The sequence below is a fragment of the Oncorhynchus tshawytscha genome, linkage group LG03 (assembly GCF_018296145.1).
Source record: "Oncorhynchus tshawytscha isolate Ot180627B linkage group LG03, Otsh_v2.0, whole genome shotgun sequence".
NCBI classification, from domain to species: Eukaryota; Metazoa; Chordata; class Actinopteri; order Salmoniformes; family Salmonidae; genus Oncorhynchus; species Oncorhynchus tshawytscha.
Window position 1 is genome coordinate 40,937,895 of NC_056431.1, and position 26,463 is coordinate 40,964,357.

General features: G+C 44.8%; 1 protein-coding gene across 2 annotated transcripts in view; it reads right to left on the minus strand.

The window, feature by feature from the left end:
- LOC112234140 (kalirin-like) overlaps window positions 1-19,488 on the minus strand; it is a 263,265-nt gene extending 243,777 nt beyond the window's left edge. For both annotated transcript variants that reach the window (XM_024402137.2, XM_024402136.2), the window contains exon 1: window positions 18,766-19,488. In XM_024402137.2, the coding sequence (XP_024257905.1) occupies window positions 18,766-18,832 (67 nt within the window). In that variant the 5' untranslated portion in view covers window positions 18,833-19,488. The remainder of the gene's footprint in view (window positions 1-18,765) is intronic.
- Window positions 19,489-26,463: the final 6,975 nt, after the last annotated feature.

The window sequence follows — 26,463 nt, forward strand, 5'->3', positions numbered from 1 at the left end:
AAAAGTATGTGGACACCCCTTCAAATTCGTGGATTCGGCTATTTCAGCCACACTTGTTGATGACAGGTGTACAAAATTGAGCACACAGCCATGCAATCTCCACAGACAAACATTGGCAGTCGAATGGCCTTTCTGAAGAGCTCAGTGACTTTTAACGTGGCACCGTCATAAAATACCACCTTTCCAACAAGTCAGTTCGCCAAATTTCTGCCCTGCTAGAGCTGCCCCGGTCAACTGTAAGTGCTGTTATTGTGAATTGGAAACATCTAGGAGCAACAACGGTTCAGCCGTGAAGTGGTAGGCCACACAAGCTCATAAAATGGGACCTCAGAATGGGAAGCGTGTAGCGTGTAAATATCGTCTGTCTTCGGTTGCAACACTCACTACCGAGTTCCAAAATGCCTCTGGAAGCAACGTCAGCACAAGAACTGTTCCCCAGGAGCTCCATGGCTGAGCAGCCGTACACAAGCCTGAGATCAGCATGCGCAATGCCAAGCGTTGGCTGGAGTTGTGTAAAGCTGGACTCTGGAGCAGTGGAAACGCGTTCTCTGGAGTGATGAATCACGCTTTACTATCTGGCAGTCCGACGAACGAATCTGGGTTTGGTGGATGCCAGGAGAACGCTACCTGCCCCAATGCATAGTGCCAACTGTAAAGCTTGGTGGAGGAGGAATAATGGTCTGCGGCTATTTTTCAAGGTTCAGGATAGGCCCCTTAGTTCTAGTGAAGATAAATCTTAAGGCTACAGCATACAATGACATTCTAGATGATTCTGTGGCAACAGTTTGGGGAAGGATCTTTCCTGCTTCCTGCACGGACAATGCCCCCGTGCATAAAGCGAGGTCCATACAGAAATGGTTTGTTGAGATCGGTGTGAAAGAACTCGACTGTTCTGAAGTGCCCTGACCTCAACCCCATCGAACACCTTTGGCATGAATTGGAACGCCTACTGCGAGCCAGGCTTAATCGCCCAACATCAGTGCCTGACCTCACTAATGCTCTTGTGGATGAATGGAAGCAAGTCCCTGCAGCAATATTCCAACATCTAATGGAATGCCTTCCCAGAAGAGTGGAGGCTGTTATAGCAGCAAAGGGGGGACCAACTCCATAGGAATGCCCATGATTATGTAATGAGATGTTCGACGAGCAAGTGTCCACATACTTTTGGTAATTTAGTGTACATACTGGAGTAGTACACCCCGGCATGTTGCCAACTGCACATCTATAACTGGTTTGTTTTACATTAAACACACAGCGAAGGTCACTGTGAAAGGTCAGCCCATTAATACAGATGGCAGTCAGCTGGGCTTTCATAGTAATCATGTTTCAGACCAGGCCATGCCAGCTAGCCCCGAGGAGTCATCAACATGGCCCTGCTCAGGCCAAAATACACGGCAGCGGACCAGCTCAATGGGCCCAGATCAAAAGTAGTGCACTATGAAAGAAATAAGGTGCCATTTGGGAAGCAACTTGGGTCTGGATCTTGGCCTGTACACTGCAGTCAGCAGCCCAGGTGAGATCTGAGTTACGTTCCAAATGGAACCCTACTCCCTACATAGTGCACTAGTTTTGACCAGAGCCTATGGGCAAAAGTAGTGCACTATGTAATAAAGAGGGTGCATTTGGGATGCAGCCCCTGGAAACGATGTAAAAGGTACGCAGAACAAATGTGGCTTGCAGTGCGACGAGACCAATGGGCATTAATATTTGAAATGTCATAATCGTTAGGGGAAACCAGTCTAAAAGTAGTTCTGCATCAGAAAACCCAGAGTGTCGAGGGAGTTTGTGTGGCTGACGTGAGGAGAGAATAAAGTATTTTGTTTGCTTTAGCCTTGCTGGTTTGTTATGTTTTGAGGAAGACTGTATTAAACTCATCAGTGGGCTTCCACTCCTAGTCACACACCTAATCGCAAGCATATGGTTACTCATTTTAGGCCTTTACTCTGAAAAAAAAGAAACTCTCCCCACTCAACTGGGTTCCCACATGTTAGAGACACCTTCACTCTTTTGGTGATAAGAAGTTTACATTGACTCACTCTTCTACCTGTGCGGTAACGCTGTCATTACAACAGTGACAGCAGAGTACTTCAGTATAGATACTGTTACTGCTGTTAACGTGCTGTTACTACAGCTTTGTTCTACTGTAAAGTAGTGGTGGGCAACACTGCATGTTACAGTTATCAGAGAGCGTACAAAGATGTAGAGGTGAGTGCTTCACTTCCTGTAATATTTCTGTGGGGCGTCTCTAACACCCTGATCACATCCATTTCTTGTCAATCGTCCCTGCTCCAGTCACAGTGAAATAATGTCTTGGAAAAGCGTTAAGCAAAGCATCTTTCCTTCGACAGTGTGGTTCTGGCTCTCTGGCCGTCTCCTCCCCTTATTTGGCCCAGGGTTTTTTTCTGTGCATGATGACACCAGACCAATCGTGTGGGAAGTGTGCTGAAGACACGCTGCACTTTCTAACAGGCTATTTATGAACTAGGTTCTTCACTGCTGGCATCATACAGCCTTTTAGTTTGTCCCACAGACCCACACTGTGGGACACGTTTACGTGCAGCAGCCCTGAGAGACATTTCTGTGATGGATGATGAATCATCGGAGAGGAACCTCAGCCATCGTCCGAAACAGAAGCCTTTAAGAACCCCTTACCTTCTCCCAAAGGCGTCTTTTCAAGATAAAGCAAACACAGCTGATGCTGCAGGGGCACCTTTAGTATACAGCGTAATAGGGTGCCATTTGGAACACAGTGGAGGAACACAGTGAGTTGACTGGAGTGAGCAGAGCAGGATATGATGAAAAATTAATGAGTGCTCTCCAGCTCCATCCCATGTGACCTTGTGGTTGACGGGTGAGTCAAGGCTGAGTGTTCAGAGAGGAGGGAGGTCAGGGGCTAAGGCAAACACACACATACTGTACGCATGTGCACAAATACACTCACACTCAAGCACACACACAGACTCTGCATCCATGACCGGGACAGGGAATGAGGATCGGGGGTCCGTTTCTGATGGAGGAGAGCAATAACAACAGCATTTCCCTTGAAATGACTCGCTCATATCCATTTTAATTTTCTCATTATATCGTGGCTATGAGCCACCCGAGAATCCTGCAGCCAGATATAGACACTGGCATGAGAGGGGGTCTCAAAAGCAGTGTTTTCATTACGAGGCAAAACAACAGACATTGAGACTCAGACCACCGCTGAGTCTCCTCGCCTCTCCTCCGAATCACCTGTTCTTGGTGGCTGGACAGACAGAGGGACGGTGAAGAGGGGGTTTCCCTATGGGCCTGTGTAAGAGCCAGTCCTACCCGAGAGAAAGTCAAGAGCACATCATCCAATTGTATCCTCCGGTTGGCATGCTTTCCTTCCTGATGGACTCCTGGTGTGGAGTGGTGTTTGAGAGTATAATCTCTCCACCCACGCATGCATGCACGCAGGCACACACACACATAAACACACCACCAGCAGGCTGCTCCTGACCCTGTTCCACTCTGTCATTGTGTGCCCTTATCTCGTTGGCAGCCACTCGGGACCCTGCCATCCGACTATCATCCTCACATTACTGCTATGAGTTGGTATCATTTGACTTTTTCAGGGGGCAGTGCCGTGCTTGACCCCCCCATGTAATTAGTTTACCACCGACTCCCTGAGCCAACCAACGGACCACTGCCATTACATCAGTTACACTGTCCCTCATTGGAGTCACCGAGACAGTCTGAGTCAGTGGACCCATCTGTCCAAAACAGGATTGGTGCACCAAATCAATATTGTTTGGGGTATTTTATTGATCACCTACGACACCACCATTCCCATTTCCAAATCACTGTGGACCAGGAAGGCAGTCAAAATCTAAGTCAACATTGATGAATTATTGGAAGTAAATTCTTGATTTTGAGGACAACTGATGCCTCCATATCAAAGAAGTTGATCATGGAATTTGGAGTAACAATTCATTGTCAGGTAAATTAAATGACCACAATGGTCGTTATAATTGTTCAACAAAATCATCTGAAGCTGTGAAAGCCAAATTGCCCAAGAATCTGCCATTTGTTTTTCTGGGATTTGAGATTCTGTTTGTAAGGAAAAGCACTATACAAAATAAATATTATTAGTAGTATTATTATTAACAACTATACAAGAAGGAATTATGTCCTACCAAGTCAAATCTGGCTATTGTCCCAGGCACATCCTACACATCTCCCTCTGACTTGTCAATATCCCTTGTTTAAATGTTGCCTCGTTTTTCTACTTGCCTGTGCCTCTTCGGCTTTGTAAAATAGCTAACTGGCTAGCAAAGCTAACTAGCTATCTTGATTTGCACCAATTTGAGCATTTTAAGCTAGAGAACGTTAGCCATTAGTTAGCTAAGCTACTCACCCTCGAAGAAGTGAGCATACTTTATCTAGCTAGCTAGCTAAATAGGCTACTCCTCCTTGGTGAACTTGTAGGCCATTTATGTCAGTTCACTTTTAGTGTCAAGACTTCCGCCGAAGTCGGTCCCTCTCCTTGTTCGGGCGGTGTTAGGCGGTTGACGTCACCAACCTTCTAGCCATCACTGATCCATTTCTCATTTTACATTGGTTTTGTCTTGTCTTCTTTCACACTTGGTTCCAATCCCATCAATTACATGTTGTGTATCTAACCCTCTGTTCCCCCTCATGTCCTTGTCAGAGATTGTTTGATTGTATGTTATGTGCAAGTTATGTGTTGGTGTGCGACGGGTTTTGTACCCAATTTTATTTATTTGTATATATATTTTTTTTAAAAAGTTTTGTGAGCACTTATTAAACGACTCTGTTTATACCAAGTTCGTTCTCCTGCGCCTGACTTCCCTGCCACCAACACGCACCCATTACAGAATCGCCAACCTTAATTATGGAGTCAGCAGGAGAGGGTACCTCGACCATTGAGGTGGAGGAGCGTGTCCAGGAGCACGCAGTTATGCTTTACCATCTTGGTGCCGCCATGGTTCACGTTGTCCAGACAATGGACCGCTGGGAGAGACAGGGAGTTCTTCCAGCGCCTCCACCAGCACAACCGGGGTCTCTCCTGAGTGCCCCTTTCCCGCCTGAACCCAGTGGGATCCGTCTCTCCTTGCCCCAGGAGTACAAAAGGAGGGCTGCGAACTGCCAGAGGTTCTTGTTGCAGTTAGACCTCTATCTGGCCACCGTCCACCCGGCTCTATCGGACCGTAAGAAGGTGTCCGCCCTCATCTCGTGCCTCACCGGTAGAGCCCTGGAGTGGGCCAATGCCGTGTGGAGAGAGGGAGATGTGGTGTTGGACCAGTTTGAGGGGTTCACCTGGCAGTCTTTGACCACCCGCCCGAGGGTAGAGCGGCGGGTGAGCGCCTCTACCATCTGAGGCAGGAGATGAGGAGCGCCCAGGAGTTCAGGACCCTGGCTGCCGGCGCGGGATGGAACAACAGGGCCCTGATCGACCATTACAGCTGCAGTCTGCGCAAGGACGTCTGTCGGGAGCTGGCCTGCAGAGACACCACCCTCACGTTTGACCAGCTGGTGGATCCGTCCATACGGCTGGACAACTTGCTGGCTACTTGCGGACGTTCAGATCGGGGTCTGGTGGTTCCATCCTCCCGCACCCCCTCTCCAATACCCATGGAGCTGGGAGGGGCGGTGCGCATGGAGACCGGAGGGAGTTCCCGCTTGTGCACCATCTGTGACCTTTCTCACCCAGAGCCCTCTATTGCACATATGTTTGTGTCTGTCACATTGAAAATAAAAGAGAGCCGCACACTCTAGGAGCTCAGATTCAAAAATGTAATACCAACGTTTCGACAGCCAAGCTTTTTCAAGGTCAGTCTATCTCAGAGCATCGTAGCACCATTAGGTGTAAAAACGTTACTTATCCAGTTGCGGCCCACTTCTTGAAGGCAGCCCACTCAATTTCGTCTCTGCGTTACATTGGCATCGAACATGTCATCCTCCCTAATAGAGGGGGTGACCTTGATAATTTATTGTTAAAACGAGAGGCTGCCTGGATCTTTAATTTAAAGACCCTTGCGCCCTTCGGTCTCAACGTAGACTTGATCTGAAGCCATTATTGTGATTATTGTGACTTTGCCATTGTAATTGTTTGTAAACTTGTGTAGTCAAATTAATCTATGATCGTATGCTATCCATTTGTTGTTTGTATGCTGTTCTTTGCATGACATTTTAATATTTGATTATTAACCAATGATATTAGGCCACTCTTGGCCATGATTATAGACACCTGTGTCTTTTGACACTATATAAACGAGTCATCCCGCAGTGTTTGTGATTATACCCTGATGAAGACAGCTTGGCTGTCGAAACGTTGGTATTACATCTGAGCTCCTAGAGTGTGCGGCTCTCTTTTATTTTCAAGTTTCTACTCCGCTAGCCAGCACCTCGTCTTAATAGGTGTGCGTTTCTTTTTCTTCTAGATTGTGTCTGTCACATTCCCAGCATAACGTGCTCGTCGATTCAGGCGCGGCTGGGAATTTTATTCATAGAGCTTTAGCCTATAGTTTATGGATCCTCATCGTTCCCATGGATGTGCCGTTCCCCGTTCACACCTTAGATACTCGACCATTAGGGTCAGGGTTGATTAGGGAGGTCACCACGCCTTTGGGCATGGTGACGCAGGGGGGTCATACGGAGAGAATTAGTCTATTCCTTATTGACTCTCCTGCGTTTCCCGTGGTGCTGGGCCTACCCTGGTTAGCTTGTCATAACCCCACTGTTTCTTGGCCACAGAGGGTTCTCACGGGGTGGTCGCGAGAGTGCTCAGGTAGGTGTTTAGGGGATTCCGTTGGTGCTACTACGGTGGAGAGTCGGTGCGCATTCCCCCTGAATATGCTGATTTGGCTCTCGCCTTCTCCAAAAAGAAGGCGACTCATTTACCACCTCATCGACGGGGCGATTGTGTGATAGACCTCCTGGTAGACACTGCACTTCCCAGGAGTCACCTGTATCCCCTCTCACAGGCGGAGACGGAGGCTATGGGAACATATGTCTCTGAATCCCTGCGTCAGGGGTACATTCGGTCCTCCACTTCACCCGCCTCCTCAAGTTTCTCTTTTGTGAAGAAGAAGAAGGAGGGAGTTCTGTGCCCGTGTATTGACTATCGGGGTCTGAATCAGATCACTGTGAGGCATAGTTACCCACTACCGCTCATACCCACAGCGATAAGAGTCAACGCACGGGGCGCGCTTCTTCACCAAACTAGATCTCAGGAGCGCTTATCCGGGAGGGAGACGAGTGGAAGACGGCTTTCAGTACCACCTCTGGGGACTATGAGTACCTCGTCATGCCGTACGGGTTGATGAATGCGCCATCAATCTTCCTCCTTTAGACGAGATTTTCAGGGACCTGCACGGGCAGGGTGTAGTGGTGTATATTGATGAAATTTTGATATACTCCGCTACACGCTCCGAGCATGTGTCCATGGTGCGCAGAGTGCTTGGTCGCCTGTTGGAGCATGACCTCTACGTCAAGGCTGAGAAATGCCTGTTCTTCCAAAAGTCTGTCTCCTTCCTAGGGTATCTCATTTCCATGTCAGGGGTGGAGATGGAGAGTGACCGCATTGCAGCCGTGCGTAATTGGCCGACGAACACCACGGTAAAGGAGGTGCATCGGTTCTTAGAGTTTGCTAACTACTACCGGAGGTTTATCCGAGGTTCTGGTCAGGTGACGGCTCCCATTACCTCACTGCTGAAGGGGGGCCCGGTGCGCTTGCAGTGGTCAGCTGAGGCGGACAGGGCATTCAGTCACCTGAGGGCTCTGTTTACCTCGGCTCCCGTGCTGGCCCATCCGGATCCCTCTTTGGCATCCATAGTGGAGGTGGACGCATCCGAGGCTGGGTTAGGAGCGGTGCTCTCTCAGCGTTCGGGTACGCCACCGAAGCTCCGCCACTGTGCCTTCTTCTCGAAGAAGCTCCGCCCGGCGGAGTGAAACTATGATGTGGGGGACCGGGAGCTGTTGGCTGTCGTCAAAGCCTTGACGGCGTGGAGACATTGGCTTGAGGGGGCTAAACACCATGTTCTAATCTGGACTGACCACCGCAAACTGGAGTACATCCGGGCGGCGAGGAGACTGAACCCTCGCCAGGCAATGTGGGCCATGTTTTTCACCCGTTTTGTGTTCACTCTTTCTTACAGACCAGGCTCTCAGAACACTAAGGCAGACGCATTGTCCCGGCTGTATGACACAGAGGAGCGGCCCATGGATCCCACTCCCATACTCCCCGCCTCTTGCCTGGTGGCACCAGTAGTGTGGGAGCTGGACACAGACATTGAGCAGGCGTTACGTGCAGAGCCCGCTCCTCTCCAGTGTCCAGCTGGGCGTCTGTACGTTCCGTCTGCTGTCCGCGACCGGCTGATCTATTGAAACACGTCACCCTCCTCTGGTCATCCTGGGATCGGTCGGACGGTGCGCTGTCTTGGTGGGAAGTACTGGTGGCCCACTTTGGCTAAGGGTGTGAGGGTTTATGTTTTCTCCTGCTCGGTGTGCGCTCAGTGTAAGGCTCCTAGGAACCTGCCCAGAGGTAAGTTACAACCCTTACCCGTTCCACAAAGGCCGTGGTGGAATGGCTCATCAGGCTCCCGCCGGCTCGTCAGGCTCCCGCCGGCTCGTCAGGCTCCCATAAGTATAAAATTCGGTTGAGATCTGGTGACTGAGACGGCCATGGCATATGGTTTAGATTGTTTTCTTGCTTATCAAACCATTCAGATGGGGGCATTGTTATCCTATGGGGCATAGCCGTGATAGCCAAAATAATGCACTGCCCCGCATTTTTATACATGACCCTAAGCATGATGGGATGTTAATTGCTTAATTGAACAGGCAGTTAACCCACTGTTCCTAGGCCATCATTGAAAATAAGAATTTGTTCTTAACTGACTTGCCTAGTTAAATAAAGGTAAAAAAAATAAAATAAAAATTTAAACTCAAGAATCACACCTGTGTGTAAACACCTGCTTGTAATTATTTATTATTTTGGCAGTTACCAGTATGCTTTCCATCTTCAATCTCAGAGGCCTTGCTACATTTCCTCTCTAGAGTTTTTCAAAACGCTTGAGACTTCATGGACAAGAGAGAGAAATAATGATATAGGCCTAACCACTTGAGTGGATATAAAATACATTAAACTGGGCAGCATAGAAAGGCTGAGCAAGTGGTCTAACTGGTTGCTAAGCCCATGTCCCAAATGGCACCCAATTTCCTATTTAGTGTACTACTTTTGACTAGAGCCATGGTCAAAAGTAGTGCATTATATAGGGAATAGGGTGCCATGTGAGATGCAGCCTGTAGATCATAAGTCAGAGTGGAGTCCCAAGCACCCATGCCATTAACAGTGCAGACACTGATACCTTAATGAATAAAGTACCCAAAATGTTACAAAATTCCATTACCATACATATCTAGATTAGAAAGTAGGCCTACACTCATTTAACATTCATTCAATACAAATGTAGAGTTATCACAGCACCAATTACATTGAGATTTGTTCAGAATGAGTTAGTCATGTAGATTCCCAGCGGAAATGGATAATGGTCTCTGTGAGACGTAACCCTTTACTGCCGTCATCTCACTGCGTTGCTTTAGGCATACTGAAATGTCATGACTGAAATGACTGCTGAAATGGCTGCTTTAAATTGTGCAGCAGCACACGTATTAAATATGACGCGGAAATATGATGGTCGAAAATGGCAATGAAACCCTCTGAAGCCCAACCACCCTCTGAAACTCAACAACCCTCTAAAACTCAACAAAAGCCACTACTGATAAACAATCAGGTAGAAGAAAACCTAAACTCCTGTTATTTTTTAATTTTACCTTTATTTAACTAGGCAAGTCAGTTAAGAACAAATTCTTATTTTCAATGATGGCCTAGGAACAGTGGGTTAACTGCCTGTTCAGGGGCAGAATGACAGATTTGTACCTTGTCAGCTCGGGGGTTTGAACTTGCAACCTTTCAGTTACTAGTCCAACACTCTAACCACTAGGCTACCCTGCCCTACCCTGCCGCCCCTGTTAGGTATTTAGACTCTTTATCAGAATATACACAGATGGCAATATCCACGTGAAAACACCTATGTGCACCAACATCTGAAGTTCATGGAAGCATGTCAAATTGGGTGTCTAATGAAAGCTAAGAGTCTATATTGTTTTGAAATGAACGTGTATGTACACTGAGTGTACAAAAGATTAAAGAACACCTTGACACAAACCGGTGCGCCTGACACCTACTACCATACTCCGTTCAAAGGCACACAATCTTTTGTCTTGCCCATACACCCTCTGAATGGCACACAAACACAATCCATGTCTCGATAGTCTCAAGGCTAAAAAATCCTTCTTTAACCTGTCTCCTCCCCTTCATCTACACTGATAGAATTGAATTGAATAAGTAATATCAATATGGGATCATAGCGTTCACCTATATTCACCTGGTCAGTCCATATCATGGAAAGACCAGGTTTTCTTAATGTTTTGTGCACTCAGTGCAGGGTTTCTGTTCGCCGGTAATAGCCGGCTTTTGGCTGATAAAATTGAAAAGCCGATAAATGAAATTGCCACCAGCCAATTGTCCGGGAGAAAAAAAACAACATTGGGAAATAATGCTTTTTAGCTTATTCATTGATGGAAATACCAGTCGATGTAAATACATTCGACATGTATATTGGACAGTATATTGGATATGTATCTTATTTATCACACGCGTACAGTATACAGATACAGAGCCTTTGAGCGGAAAATCTGTCAGACAGTGCGAGAGCTCCTGCTACAGCATCTCAAACAGCAAACATAGGCAGCGGAAGGCAGGTTTCATCAGCGCGTCACACACCACTTTACAATGAGCTGGAGGCAGTATGCATTTTGAAAACATATATGTAAGTGTTTGAACCCTGAACTTTTTAATATGTATTATGAGGCATGTGTTACTTTACTTCAAAGCAGCCTAGCCAAAATCAGACCATATCCGTGGAGGCAATTATTTTTACATCATCTTTCTTTCATCGTCCAGTAGCCCACTATCCTAGTCATATTAGCAACCCATGATAGTTGTTGCACATTAGATCCACCCTCTTTCAAAATTCCTAACGGATATTTTCATCTCTGTCACATGAAACCGCTCGCATGATGCCCTTTTGACGTGAGTGTTTTCCTGCTAATTGCATTATGGAATGAACATTCGAGCCAGGGGAGGAGCTATAGGAGGTCGGGCTTACTGTAATGGCTGGAATGGAATAAATGGAACGTATCGACCACATCAAATGTATGTAAACGTCCTTTGACTCCATTCGTTATAATTAGCCCGTCCTCCTATAGCTCCGTCCCACCAGCCTCCACTGATTCCCACCTAGCCTACTGCCTTGTGCGCATTACTGCGCTTATAATGTGAAGAAATGATAGTATATCAACATTTTAAGCTAAACATTCTGATCTGTTGCATCAGACATTTTTAAAATATATATATTTTTTAATGTATCCTAGGCCTACTGGTTGTATGAATTTGGGATCTATCATCCCAAACTGCCCAAGATGTCTGTTTGGAATAGGCTATTTCTTTCTCGACAAGCTGACCAATAGAATAGGTAGACTTTTCTACTACGGGGGATAGTAGATTGACATAGGCTAGTGATTTGACTGTTCGTTACTCGTCTTGTAGGCTGAGGAAAAGTACATGTGGACAGTTACTCTGATGTCTTCAAAGAGTGCACATCAGAATTCAGTAAGGAACACACATGGTTGCATTCTCCACTTGCATGTCCAGTTAATATGAATTACCATAATATAAATGTGATTTCTGTCATTCTGAGCACCGTGGGTGGACGCCCTAATCAGGTTATGCACCCAATGCATATGGGTAAATTTCTCAAATGCCTGGTAAATTAAAATGCTGCAGGTCAAATATCCAGCAACACATTTTCCTGACAGAAACCCTGACCCAGTGTACATTTTTCAACCATTTTCCATCTGAAAAATGTGGAATATGCAAAGGATTTGATTTCTGGTCAAACAGCTGAAAAAGAGGTCTTAGAAAACATCTACCAGAAAAAAGTATTACAAATGTATTAGAAATACATCAAAACACAATCATGTTGAAGTAAATTCCGTTTACCAACATTTCTTTGTCGCTCACTGGCTGGAGTCACTGAGCCATGAGGAGAGAGGATAACGAAAAGTTCCCCAAAGTAACAAGTAAAGGTAGACCTATCAATTAGTTCTAGTGTTTTTACGCATATAAATGTTGTTTATGAATTACTATGTGGTTAAAACTGTCAATTCCGTTACCAAATCGGTAATGGAATTTCTGCAACGGCTAGAACGGGAAATCATAGTAGTCACAAACCACAGTTGGGTTCACAAGTTTGGACAACACAATACAGTAGAGTTCAGTAACCTACATAGTAGAGCACACTAGAGTTGAGTACACTATAATGTACTATACTGAACTGCACTGTACTATTCTCTACTGTAGTCTACTGAGCTCTACTGTGCTGTACTTTGATGTCCAATATTGTGAAACATAGACGTCTATGATCGTTTCGGATTCCGGTCCGGTCCAACCAAATATGGTCTTGTTTGGGGACAGATCTCATTAAAATAATAGCCATTGTGTAGAATAATACCCAAATATGCAAAGGAGGATAATGCATATTTATAACTTTGTGGACCTATATAGGATATATCACCATGAAGAGAATGATGTTCATATCCATAATTATGCATCTGTGTACTACAGATCAGGGACCCATGATGAAATTCTGTTACCGCAATTACGTTACCGGGTGTAAATCCACTTCACTTACTGTAGTTCAATAACCGAAATAGATTTTTTCAAAGTCAATGTGTCATGTCATAGCTAACACCCCATTCAGAAATCGTTCAATCTTAATTCAGAGCACATATTAAACAGTTTTTAGAAACGTGGACACAAAAAACTGAAGGAGATTTTAACTGAAATTCTGTTACCAAACTTTGCATTCGCACAGTTCTTCCAGAACATGTTTTTTTTTGTTGTCAAATTGTCAGTGTAAAATTGTTAAAAGTAGTCCTTGTGCATAGAGTTGTACAGTTTGTTAAACTTTGAAATCAACGGTTTTGTTTGGCATACATTTTAAGTGAAAAATCTGAGTCTCAGCGCAATTCTGTTATCGTGGAATTGCCCAGATGCTGTTTCCGTGGAATTGCCCAGATGCTGTTATCGTGGAATTGCCCAGATGCTGTTACCGTGGAATTGCCCAGATGCTGTCCTTAGGGAGCTGCTTCGACTACTTTGTCAATTTCTCTAAAAGCCTTGATATTCCAGCAGCAGCAGTGATGGATCAGCTAATAAGATCTCCCTCCATTACCCTCTCAGACTAACCAACCAGCCCGCCCCCAACAAAACACTGACAGCATATGGTTCGTCATGAACGGTGAGGAGCCTGCTGCTTTTAGAAGTGGGGGACATCCCTCTTTCGCCCTCTTCTTTACTCCCTCCTCCATGTCAGATCATGACTCAATAATCCTCACAAAATTATCTCACTCTCTCTATTACCCCAGTGGTTTACGTTGGCAAATTAGCCATTTTCCTCCCTGGCGGCACGGTGCATTGCAGTGTAGACTGAGCCTGGTGTGCCTGGCCAGCTGAGGGGAGAAGGGACAGGGAGAGAGGGGACGGGAAGAGAGGGGAAGGCCCTCAGCTCAGCACACACCCAATGTTCCGGCTGACAGCGGGGGCATGGGAGCCCATTGTTCTTCCCCTCTGGCTGCTACCCACGCAGCATGGAGCACAGCACAGCAAAGAAGTCATTAACTATCAGGGCCCGGCTGGGCCAGGCCTGGTACGACTACCAGGAGGAGGGGTCGGCCCGATGATGCAGTACCCAGGCCAAAGCTTGTCCCAACGGGGTGGAACCTGCCTGCCTGTCTGCCTGCCTGGCTCTCAGACTGCAGGGACACCATGACTCCATTCAGTCAGCATTGTTTCATTCTCTTTCACAGATTCTCTTTCATGTGCCAAGATCAAAACACCCAGACCTGCAATTGTGTTGGGTCAGAGCAGATGTGCAGGGGGTAGGTAAAGCGGCATAGGCACAAGGCTATACTGTTTAAATGTTCAATGCATGACCTGGAAGAATAGACACTGCACTGAGGTAGCCTATATACATTGGCTGATGGCAATGATGATCATTTATTGAATCTATTACTTTCAATGATGCTTATTATACTAAAGGGGATATGAAGTGAAAGAAAGAACAAAACAAAGCGAGGAATATTCACAGGTGTGTGAATTAATGTCAATATCTTTCCTGTCACTGGGGAGCCAATTACATTGTAATGTTTTGTGTACTCGTGTGCATCTCCACGCATTAATCACATGCCTGAATGCATAGAGAACCTCATCTGCAGTGCCCTGATATTACCTAGGTGGAGCTATCAACAGTTAACCTTAGCTTTTAAATGAAATAAAATGGCTAGCCCCTCATCAAACTATGACTGTGAGCTAAGATATTAAGAATCATGACCATCCAGCCCAGGCAGTCTTTGTCATTTTGTGCATTTCAAATTGCACCCTACTTCCTATATAGGTACTCTAAAAGTAGTGCACAATATGGGGAATACGGTGCCATTTGGGATGCAGACATAGTCTCCCGAGAGGGAGCAGGTCCTATATCACACAATGAAGTGGAAAATTAAGGTCCTGAGGGCACTAAGGTCAACCAGCTGCCCTAGCCGATTTGAGCAAGCTGTGTGACCACACACTCCACCCCACAGTCATCTCTAGCACCAACACACTGGCCAGGGATTTGAATAATGAATGGAGCTAGCCCTCTACAACGCCCCATAGCCACTTACGAACTGCGTAACTCAAAATATGTTTTTTTATCAAATCAAATGATATTTGTCACATGCGCCGAATACAACCTTACAGTGAAATGTTTACTTACAAGCCCTTAACCAACAATGCAGTTCTAAGAAAATGCAACAAAAAAAAGTAAGAGATGAAATGGGTTTTATCATCTTGTTTTAATGCAAAATTTAGGACTAGTAATTTGGTTAGTAAACCCAGTTTTTGCCTACTTCTTGCTACGGCTTGCTCAAAGACAAATTAAACAACTTCTATGCTCACTTTGAGGACAATAAAGTGCCACTGACACAGCCCGCTACCACAGCCTGTGGGCTCTCCTTCTCCGTGTCCAACGTGAGTAAAACATTTAAACGTGTTAACCCTCACAAGGCTGCCAGCCCAGATGGCATCCCGAGCCGTGTCCTCAGAGCATGCGCAGACCAGCTGGCTGGTGTGTTTACAGACATATTCAATCATCCCAGTCTGCTGTCCCCACATGCTTCAAGATGGCCACCATTGTTCCTGTTCCCAAGATAGCAAGGGTAACTGAACTAAATGACTATCGTCCCGTTGCACTCACTGCTGTCATCATAAAGTGCATTGAGACAGTAGTCAAGGATCAAATCATCTCCACCCTACCTGACAACCTAGACCCATTTCAATTTGCTTACCACCCCAATAGGTCCACTGACGATGCAATCGCCATCACACTGCACACTACCCTATTCCATCTGGACAAGAGGAATACCTATGTAAGAATGCTGTTCATTGACTATAGCTCAGCATTCAACACCATAGTACCCTCCAAACACGTCATTAAGGTCGTGACCCTGGGTCTCAACCCCGCCCTGTGCAACTGGGTCCTGGACTTTCTGACGGGCCGCCCCCAGGTTGTGAAGGTAGGAAACAACATCTCCACCCCGCTGATCCTCAACACTGGGACTCCACAAGGGTGCGTTGTCAGCCCTCTCCTGTACTCCCTGTTCACCCATGACTGCGTGGCCATGCACGCCTCCAACTCAAACATCAAGTTTGCAGACGACACCAGAGTGGTAGGCTTGATTACCAACTACGACGAGACAGCCTACAGGGAGGAGGTGAGTGCCCTCGGAGTGTGGTGTCAGGAAAATAACCTCTGTCAACAAAACAAAGGAGATGATCGTGAACTTCAGGACACAGCAGAGGGAGCACCCCCATACACATCGACAGGACAGCAGTGGAGAAGGTGAAAAGTTTTAAGTTCCTCTGCATACACACCACGGACAAACTGAAATGGTCCACCCACACAGACAGGGTGGAGAAGAAGGCACAACAGCACCTCTTCAACCTCAGGAGGCTGCAGAAATGTTGTTTGTCACCTAAAACACTGACAAACATTTACAGATGCACAATCGAGAGCATCCTGTCGGGCTGTATCACCGTCTGGTACGGCAACTGCACCGCCCTCAACCGCAAGGCTCTCCACAGGGTAGTGCGGTCTGCACAACCGGGGGCAAACTACATGTCACAGGAAGGCCAAAAAGATAATCAAGGACAACAACCAGAGCCACTGCCTGTTCACTCCGCTATCATCCAGGAGGCGAGGTCAGTAAAAGGTGCATCAAAGCTGAGACCAAGAGACTGAAAAAATGCTTCTCTATCAAGGCCATCAGACTGTTAAACAGCTATCACTAGTACAGAGAGGCTGCTGCCAACATACTGACTCAAATCTCTGGCCACTTAAATAAATGGACATAATAAATGGATCACTAGTCACTTTAAATAACGCCACTTTAATAATGGTTACATATCCTACATTACTCATCTCATACCTATATACTGTACTCTATACCATCTACTGCATCTCGCCTAGGCCGCACAGCCATCACTCATCCATATATTTTATATGTACATATTCTTATTCATCCCTTTACATTTGTGTGTATAAGGTAGTTGTTGTGAATTTGTTAAGATGACTTGTTAGATATTACTGCACTGTCGGAACTAGAAGCACAAGCATTTCCCTAAACTCGCATTAACATCTGCTAACCATGTGTATGTGACCAATACAATTTGATTTGATTTGAGACTTCATATTCACAATGTTGGTCCAATCAACTAAAGTAGTTCCTTCCGACCCAGCTGCTCTGGTGTTTCTTCTCAGTTTGACTTATTTCCTGCAGACTGAAATGCTTCGAGCAATTCAGATATTGATCCAAGAGCTTGCCTCTGTCAATCTCCAGCAATTATTACCTGGACTAATGATGACCCTTGCTCTGCTCGGGCACTACTTGTTAAAAGCCAGGTGCAAGCGGGCGAAATTACCCAGCGAAGTGATTGCCATGGCTAGTGACTGCCATGGCTAATTACATATCGAAAAGGCAGACGGAGGGAGAAATACATTTTCACCAGGCTTCTCTGATGACTTTGTGAACCTTGCAGGCGAAAGACCTATGTCCTGTATGCGAGAAAAGGCTTCTACTCCAGAAGCCACTTTACAAAGAGGGGAGAATTCAAGTTTGCATTCAAGGTTAATCTACCTCTAAGCTCTGAATGAGCAGGCATGGAGACTCCTGTGTGGCTCAGGACATAAACCCACTTTAGCGCTCTTTCAGCCGGCCGTTGTGTATGGATTACAGCGCATTCAACCACATAGCATCTTTCTCTCGTGGTAAACACCCACTCCTGGTTGGGGCTGTGGTTGAGTGGGACCTTTATGGTTTATGGTCTCTACCCCCCTGCCTGCCTGCCCCCAGGGTAGGTCCTGTCATGGTGTATCAATAGAACTATCAATGACAGACCTATTGAGAAACAGGAGCAGGTGTCCTCGCATGGTCTCCACTGCACCACCACAGAAAAGTCATATTCCTCGCCAGTGGCTTTTACTGATCTCGCCATCTGTGAGTCATTTCAATTCCATTTCGGTGTAGAGGAAGCCAGTGCTGTTGTGGTTCCGTGCACCTTGACGCCAAAGGCACAATGTCTTAGGGGCTGGGGCTCCACTTTTCCACCAGCTTGTGTTTTGTCCCACTTCCTGGTTCTCATCTGCTCCCCACCCTACTAAGGAGGCTGCCTGATAGACTACAAAGAAAACACATATATATATATATATATATATATATATATATATATATATTATATATATATATATATATATAATATATATATATATTAATGTGAGATGAAAACTAGTGGGTGTGCTAGCAGAGCTTGGTGTGATTCCCATGCACTAGACTATATTGAGATGGAGAGGCAGGGTGTGTCCCACTTCTCCAGTAGAGCATACAGAATGTGTTTGACACACACACACACACACACACACACACAGACAGGCACAGCAGACTAGGCAGGAATACAGTCTTAGATCCTAAACCCACATGGTGCTGGGAAGGGTCTCTAAACATGACAAGTGTCAGAGTTGTTCCTTGAGAAACTGCCTTTCCCCTCTGATGGAGTCCCACAGTAACCGACAGCCACTCATTTGAGCAGTCCAGTGTTGGGTGATAGATGGCACAAGATCATCCCAAGCTGTCAGCTTCTTCTGGTGACAAGTGTTTACAACACACACACGGCAGTATATTTTGCGCGTTCAAGGTGGTGCAATAATGAATGTAGAAGGTAAATACGTGTCCAACAAAAGCAACAGTGTGTCCCTTATACACACACATCTGATATACGTTATAACAACAACATATCACATAATTCTACAGATGTCCTCGATTCAATGTTTACACAGTGTCAATGAATAGCACATTTCGTATATTTTAGTGCTCATTAGATTTGAGAACTGGTACCTAAGCCGAGGGACTCACGTTCTCCAACAGAGACCAATTGGGGCTACGGCAAGAGATGATTTGCCATAGGTTCAAGACAATGGCTTACCCCGTCCAGCATTACATGTATCAAAACGTTTCACTTCACTGAAATAAAGGGTTTCAAATATTGTACTTTCATCCTACCGGTTTTGAAAAAAGCATCCGTATCTGAATCATTCGGTCCCTCCTCGGCTGCTTCAGCAGAATTCATGTTTTCTACTAGAGGATTTCAAGAGACAATGTAGCCCGAAATATATCCAGTGATTACTTTAACCAAATCAGTGCAGCGCGGGCTGGCTTCTTCATGTTCTTGAGTTCTTTGTCACAGGCGCTCGCGTTTTTCAGTCGTGGGTTTCCGTCCTTGTGCTTGGGTTGTATTTTGCGCTCTATTGTTTCACATTCAACCTCCTCCGTTCGCAGCCCCGGCGCCACAAAAGGAACCCAATGCGCGCGTGACAAAATGAAGATACCGTACGATTTCAAATGGGTTGTTCTGCTGGGAAAAGAGCGGATTTACACTAAACGCCACACGTCTTGAGTATAATATAGCCCAGAGCATCCCAGAAAATTAGCTGTAGCCTATAAAGTCAAGGCATCGGCATATGGTTGCATTACAACGGTTTCTTGGCAGTTCGTTCCAGTGATGTCACGAAAGCTGCATAATGAAATTGGTCTGGCTATGAAAAAAAGCATCAACATGATTTTACATATATAACCTAAGTCGTTTACAGAAAAAAAAGTCATAATAGTACGAAGTCCGTATCTAACCCCCAAATCCCTTGCCTCCTTGTTTATTGTAAAATCCGCTAATCGCGCAGATAGGAGCTGTATCAGCACAGCCTGGAACAGCAGGATGTATTCCCAACAATAGCTCAGAAGCAGACCCCTCCGCCCCTATACCCTCGCCCCCTAAACACACTCCTTTCCCTTTTCACTAGATTGCTAAGGTGAATAAACTGCTGTGGAGAAAGTTGACAAGAAGCCGCAATATATGACTTATTTTGGGATTAGACACAACCCCTTTATTCAAACCAATAGCCTATAGCAATTATTATTTTTTAAACACCCTGCCAAATAGAAAGACAAGCCTTTCGCTACACCCGCAAAAAGCATCTGCTAAATATGTGTATGTGACCAATACAATTTGATTTGATCATCACAATGCAGATAGGCTACTGCTCTGCAACGTGTGCTTGAAGCCTACACAATTCCATGTGATAACTCCATTTCTATATGTAGGGCGATTAACAACTAATGTTAGTCCATTGGCCTACCAGCTACCTCTCTCACCCCATGATTTGACAAAGCACGTCCCGTCATTCAAAAGGCACTCACTCTCCCGTTGTCCCCGTGATGCCCCCTATCGCAACATCTCATCATAGGCCTAATTAAGAGTCAATTATATATGGAAACACTTAGGAACTTTTCCCAAATCTCATTCTATTCTACTGGCCCGTTTCTTGAGAGCAGTTTCGGATCAATTTGAATTAAACATTTGTGTAGCCTTCCCTAAATATGAAAGATAACGTTCGCTGTTATTTCATTAGGCTTATTAAAATCACAATGACATCGGATTCAATGCGGCACTGTGGTCACGCTGTTGTCTGGCCGGTAGATAGAAAGCTAAATACTCCCCTCTAGTGATAGCCTAGTTTTTCAGTAGACCACCAACAAATGTAAGACAATAGTAGCACAACGCTCCACGTCGCAATGACTTAACGCTATGTTATGTGGCTACCTACCCAGAAGGTATTCATTACCAAAAACGCAGAGGCGTAAAATGTGTTTTCCTTCTTGGGATAGAGCTAAAGGAGAACAATAAATAGATAATTCTTCTTATATTGGAATGCCTGTGCTTGCTGGCAGGGAAAAAAAACGATTGGATGGCCATCACAAGTAGGTCTAAAGTAATGAGTCGTGGAGCTTTCTTTTTCCATCAAGGCAGTCTTGAAGAACGAAAGGAGCAACTTCTTTGATTTAAATAAAACTTTATTTACTTGGCACTTCGATAGAGATATTTCAAATAGCGTGACAAATAAACGCCAACGCGTTTCTGCTTAGTAGACCTTTGAGTGGCAAGTTAACCAATCCAAAAATATGTAACATAATAATTCAATTAAATAACAGAATACAGAGATGATATATATATAATAACAACAATAAGCAGTTAAGAGCGTTGGGCCAGTAACCGAAAGGTCCTCAAGCCCATTAGGTGAAAAAATCTGTCGATGTGCACTTAAACCTAATTGCTTCTGTAAATTGCTCTGAATAAGAGTGTCTGCTAAATGAATAAAATGTTTAAACTGAAAAAGTTATATAGCTAATAGACTAGTATTAATAGGAGATTAAAAAAAACATTGACACAATTATTTTGCTCTCACAGCCATGCAATCTCCATAGACAAACATTGGCAGTAGAATGGCCTTACTGAAGAGCTCAGTGACTTTCAATGTGGTACTCTCATAGGATGCCAACTTTCCAACAAGTCAGTTCGTCAAAATTCTGCCCTGCTAGAGCTGCCCTGGTCAACTGTAAGTGCTGTTATGGTGAAGTGGAAACGTCTAGGAGCAACAATGGCTCAGCCGTGAAGTGGTAGGCCACACAAGCTCACAGAACGGGACTGCAGAGTGCTGAAGCGCATTTGTGCGTTAAAATTGTCTGTCCTCAGTTGCAACACTCACTACCGAGTTCAAAACTGCCTCTGGAAGCAACATCAACACAATAACTGTTCGTCGGAAGCTTAATGAAATGGGTTTCCAGCAGCCACACACAAGCCTAAAAACACCATGCGCAATGCCAAGCATCGGCTGCAGTGGTGTAAAGCTCGCCGCCATTGGACTCTGGAGCAGTGGAAATGCATTCTCTGGAGTGATGAATCACGCTTCACCATCTGGCAGTCCGACAGACAAATCTGGGTTTGGCGGATGCCAGGAGAACGCTACCTGCCCCAATGCATAGTGACAACTGTAAAGTTTGGTGGATGAGGAATAATGGTCTTGGGTTGTTTTTCATGGTTCGGGCTAGGTCCCTTAGTTCCAATGAAGAGAAATCTTAATGCTATAGCATACAATTACATTCTAGACGATTCTGTGCTTCCAACTTTGTGGCAACAGTTTGGGGAAGGCCCTTTCCTGTTTCAGCATGACAATGCCCCCGTGCACAAAGTGAGGTCCATTCAGAAATGGGTTGTTGAGATCGGGGTGGAAGAAATTGATTGGCCTGCACAGAGCCATGACCTCAAACCCATCAAATACTTTTGGAATGAATTGGAACGCTGACTGCGAGTCAGACCTAAATCGCCCAACATCAGTGCCCGACCTCACGAATGCTCTTGTTGCTGAATGGAAGCAAGTTCCCGCAGCAATGTTCCAACATCTAGTGGAAAGCCTTCCCAGAAGAATGGAGGCAGCAAACGGGGGACCAACTCCATATTAATGCCCATGATTTTGTAATGAGCAGGTGTCCACATACTTTTGGTCAGGTAGTGTACCTCCCAGTTATCTGCAAGGGGGAGCATTAGGAAGCTGGAGATTGGGTATGAATGGAAAAGCGAGAATATGCCAGAGGACATCTTGAGCCACATCCTTTCAATAGGAAAGTTTGGTGAATAAATTGAATGGAATAAATTCCTTACTTACAAAAATCGCTGAAGTTGGAGACTTTTATCTCCCTCACCAACTTCAAACATCTGCTGTCTGAGCAGTTAACCGATCGCTGCAGCTGTACATAGTCTATCGGTAAATAGCCCACCCATTTTTACCTACCTCATCCCCATACTGTTTTTATTTATTTACTTTTCTGCTCTTTTGCACACCAATATCTCTACCTGTACATGACCATCTGATCATTTATCACTCCAGTGTTATTAATCTGCAAAATTGTAATTATTCGCCTACCTCCTCATGCCTTTTGCACACGATGTATATAGACTCCCCTTTTTTTTCTACTGTGTTATTGACTTGTTAATTGTTTACTCCATGTGTAACTCTGTGTTGTCTGTTCACACTGCTATGCTTTATCTTGGCCAGGTCGCTGTTGCAAATGAGAACTTGTTCTCAACTAGCCTACCTGGTTAAATAAAGGTGAAATAAAAATAAATAAATAAACTTCATGTTGCAGTTATCTTGGAAAGGTAAATATTAATGCATTGTAAATGCTCATTTGATGTAATTTCATTGTAGATCATTTCTATACATAGACTATATACTGCCTCTCTCATATGACCAATATAGTATGTGTCCCTTGAGGAAGAGGTCGTCTGACTCCAATGGGACTTCCTGGAATATTTACCCTCTTATTCCATGTCTTGACAGACCCTTAAAGATGTTACACCTGCTACATACTGAACTGCGATCCCAACTGTAAGCCTCCAGATACATGTGTGTCCTTTGAAACCTTCCGTTTCTCTACAACTGCCTGCAGTTGGGAATGGGAACATCTCACAACTGCGGATTGACCGAGTTCTCGGGTATCAACAAAAAAAATTAAAAGAGAACGCGTGAGTGAAAGGCATTTATGACACCTCCATAGATAGGGTTTGAAGACGTATTCAAAGCAGTGGGTCAGTGTCAAGTCACCTCACTGCTCCGAGTGAAATCCTTTTCTTGAATTATTTTGCATTCATTATAAGTTCATTATTGTCTCTGTGTCCTGTTTTGTTCCTCACGGGAACAATGGTGGGGTGAAAGTGTCAGACTTCATCAACAATCACAAATTGCATCTGGATCCCAACGACACGGTTCATCCTTACTAATCAGATCCCATTGTCATGGAAATAACTGTTACTCTATTTTAGACTCTAGACTAGAAATCCTCTTTTCTGCTTTACGTTGACTGCTAAAGAATGTGATCTGAGACATCACAAAGAGCTTTCCAAAGAAGCCTTCAATGTGATGAGATAACAGCAATATTTTCAAATAGTGCAGTTTTGTAGGCCTACAGCCAGTGTGTGTGTGTGTGCACGTGTGTGTGTAGGTGTGTAGTTCTCCCCATAAGACCACCCCTAATACTGGGAATGTGTCGTCCCACAGATGGGCCCGCTGGGCCACCAGGTGCCAGGAAGTGACAGCCTTCCTCAACCAACCAGGCTGGACCCTGCCACCAAAATACACACTTCTCTCTGGCTATTTTAAGCTTGCTCAGTTCTGAATGTGCGTGTGTGCTGTCTAATGCATGCACACTTTGTTTTCACTACATTGTCTTCTTAAGATTATCCGAGTTCAGAAAAATCCTGTCTGATTTGCTTTGTTATTGTGTTTGCCCTGTAGCTATATCTCCAACCACAATTAACTTGTGGTAATTGAAACCCTCCTTTGTGCATCTTGTCAGCAACAAAATGCTTTGTGGAGTTCAAAATGGTAATTTCTGAGACAGATTCCTTTGTTGGTTGCGTTCGTGATTGGAATATTCTGTCTACTGAGCCTAGGATACATACAGGTAGATTAGATGATATTGCAAATCATCCTCTCATTACTTGGTTCGATCCAGCTCCTGCCGTTTCCATGGTGACCAGAGCACGGGATGTTCTGCAGTCTAAGTTGATGATCTGTGGGCCAGGCGGCCTGCGGCCATCAGACTATGGCCTGTTAACAGGTCCTCTGCCAGGATCCTCATGGTTTACCCACAAACACAGACCCGCAGACAGAGACAAATGCACAGCTTATGGTTAAAGCATCCGACAGCCACAACCAGGAGGAAGTCCTAATATGGACAGCGTAAGCCTAAATCAGGTATAAAGCGGGAAGTAGCCTATGACTTGTCTTGGGAGAATGACCATGATTATGTGGACATTATTACCCTCATGATTTAAATTGTTTGACCAAACGTTTCAAGAGAAGAGCAGCTGTACTGCACATCAAAAACATCACAGAGCCATGAAAATCAAGAGACAGTAAAATACCTTAATAAAAACCTTGAGTGCTTAATATGCACTGAGCTTCTTCCTTGCAAGCTCAATACAGTATATTACTGAACCCTGGTTATGGGGAAATGTGGCTAAGGCAGGCACTGCATGCACCCGAAAAGTTGTTATCCTTTAGAAAATAGATTTTGCATATCTGTAATACACAGGGAAAATAATCTGTAGGAAAAATGACTATTTCGAAAAGAGATTGGCAAACTGACCAAAGGATATTATGGGAGAGTTGTTGCATGTATTGGGTGGAGAACTATTCATATGAGACAGCTGGGGATAATTCAGTAGTACACTTTCTAACTTTAGCCAGTAGATGGTGCTATGCACCAGAAGGCCTGGGTTATATTGTAAAACTGTATGGGTTAACAATTGTTATGGATTTTGTAACATTTGAAACATCCTCACTGTCCACAAACTTAAACAAATTAGACTTTGGCAATGGCATTAACTTTTTTTTTAAATATCCAAAGACATATAAGTCTCAATAACTTACGCATTTCAGTTTACAAACCAAAAACCTCACCTCAAACGACGGAATGTCTTGCCACATGGCAGTACCATTCTCCAATTGGAAAAGTGCGTTGCCAAAACCAGGCCATAAAACATTCCTAGAAACCACACAGCGGGTTGACTGCTTTAATCAGTGGAGTGGGTTGGCCAATTACAGAGATACAGCCACAAACTGACAGGAAGAAAATAATTACTGCATAAACTACGGGAGATATGCAGATCAGGGGTGCTTCTCCCTCTAATATTGACTTCTCTAAATGTCAAGGTCAACAAGGTTATACAGTAGCTATCTCTGGTCCAGGGTGTTAGCACGGCTGCTAACTCTGAGCCCCCTTTTAACGGAGTTAGCAGCCGTACTAACGCCCTGGACCAGAACTATACAGGTGCCTACATGTCATGGTAAGGTCAAGTGCATTCCATAACATTTGCATTTATAGTATTTTATCCTAATTACATGTTCCATCCTTCCATTCCAAATGGTGTAGTCGGTGTTAACAAGCCAGTGGAATACACTCGGAAGTAGGAGAAGTAAGAGAAGTGTGGAGTGTGAAAAACACCAGGACACTCCAATAAAGCATACCAATGTTTTTCACTACATGACTTAAGATATACAACTAATGTGTATGGGGGGGGTTGCTAAGGCTCAGTGTTGAAAACCATTTTAAACGGCCTTCCCTAGAGCAGGGTTTATAACGTATGTGGAGGGAAGACCGAGGGGGGGCTTCCTATACCTCTGTGTTTCAGACAGTCTAGGACTGTTTTGTCTGGAGTTTCGTTTGAGGCAGCACTCCCAGAGAATGTTTACTTTTACCTTTCCGGTGGGCTAGCTACTCTTGATCTGATTCCCATGATTCCCAAGTAGCCTACTGTAAGACCTGCCTCATTTCTGGAATGGGTAGGGGTGGGTGTCAACATTTTTACATGGAATATGTAGGGGTGGGTGTCAACATTTTTACATGGAATATGAGATTGCCTAATAGAAGCTGAACACCTTTAATATAACAGCGTATATCATTGTTTTGTGAAGTCTGTTATAGCTGACCTATTCAGACGTTTATCATTTTGTAATGCCTGAGACACAATAAGTACTCAGGAGAACTGCTTAGCCCGCCCAGAGAGGTACAAACCCTATTGCTCCTTTGCTTAACCAACACAGTTCATTAAAGGATAGGATAGGACACTGAGTTATAGAGAATACACTGATCTGCTGATGGACTGATAAACTGAAGTGCAGTAGTACGACATAGTACAATATCCACTAGAGAGCAATGATGTAACCCTGATGCTGACCTCTCAATGCACAATTGGAAAATGAGTTATGCTCTGTTCAAAAATGTAGATGAGGTCTGGTAAGTATGCAGTTTGACTTCCAGCGTGTGTTATTTGATCAAGTTGTTGACAGAATACCACACTAAATA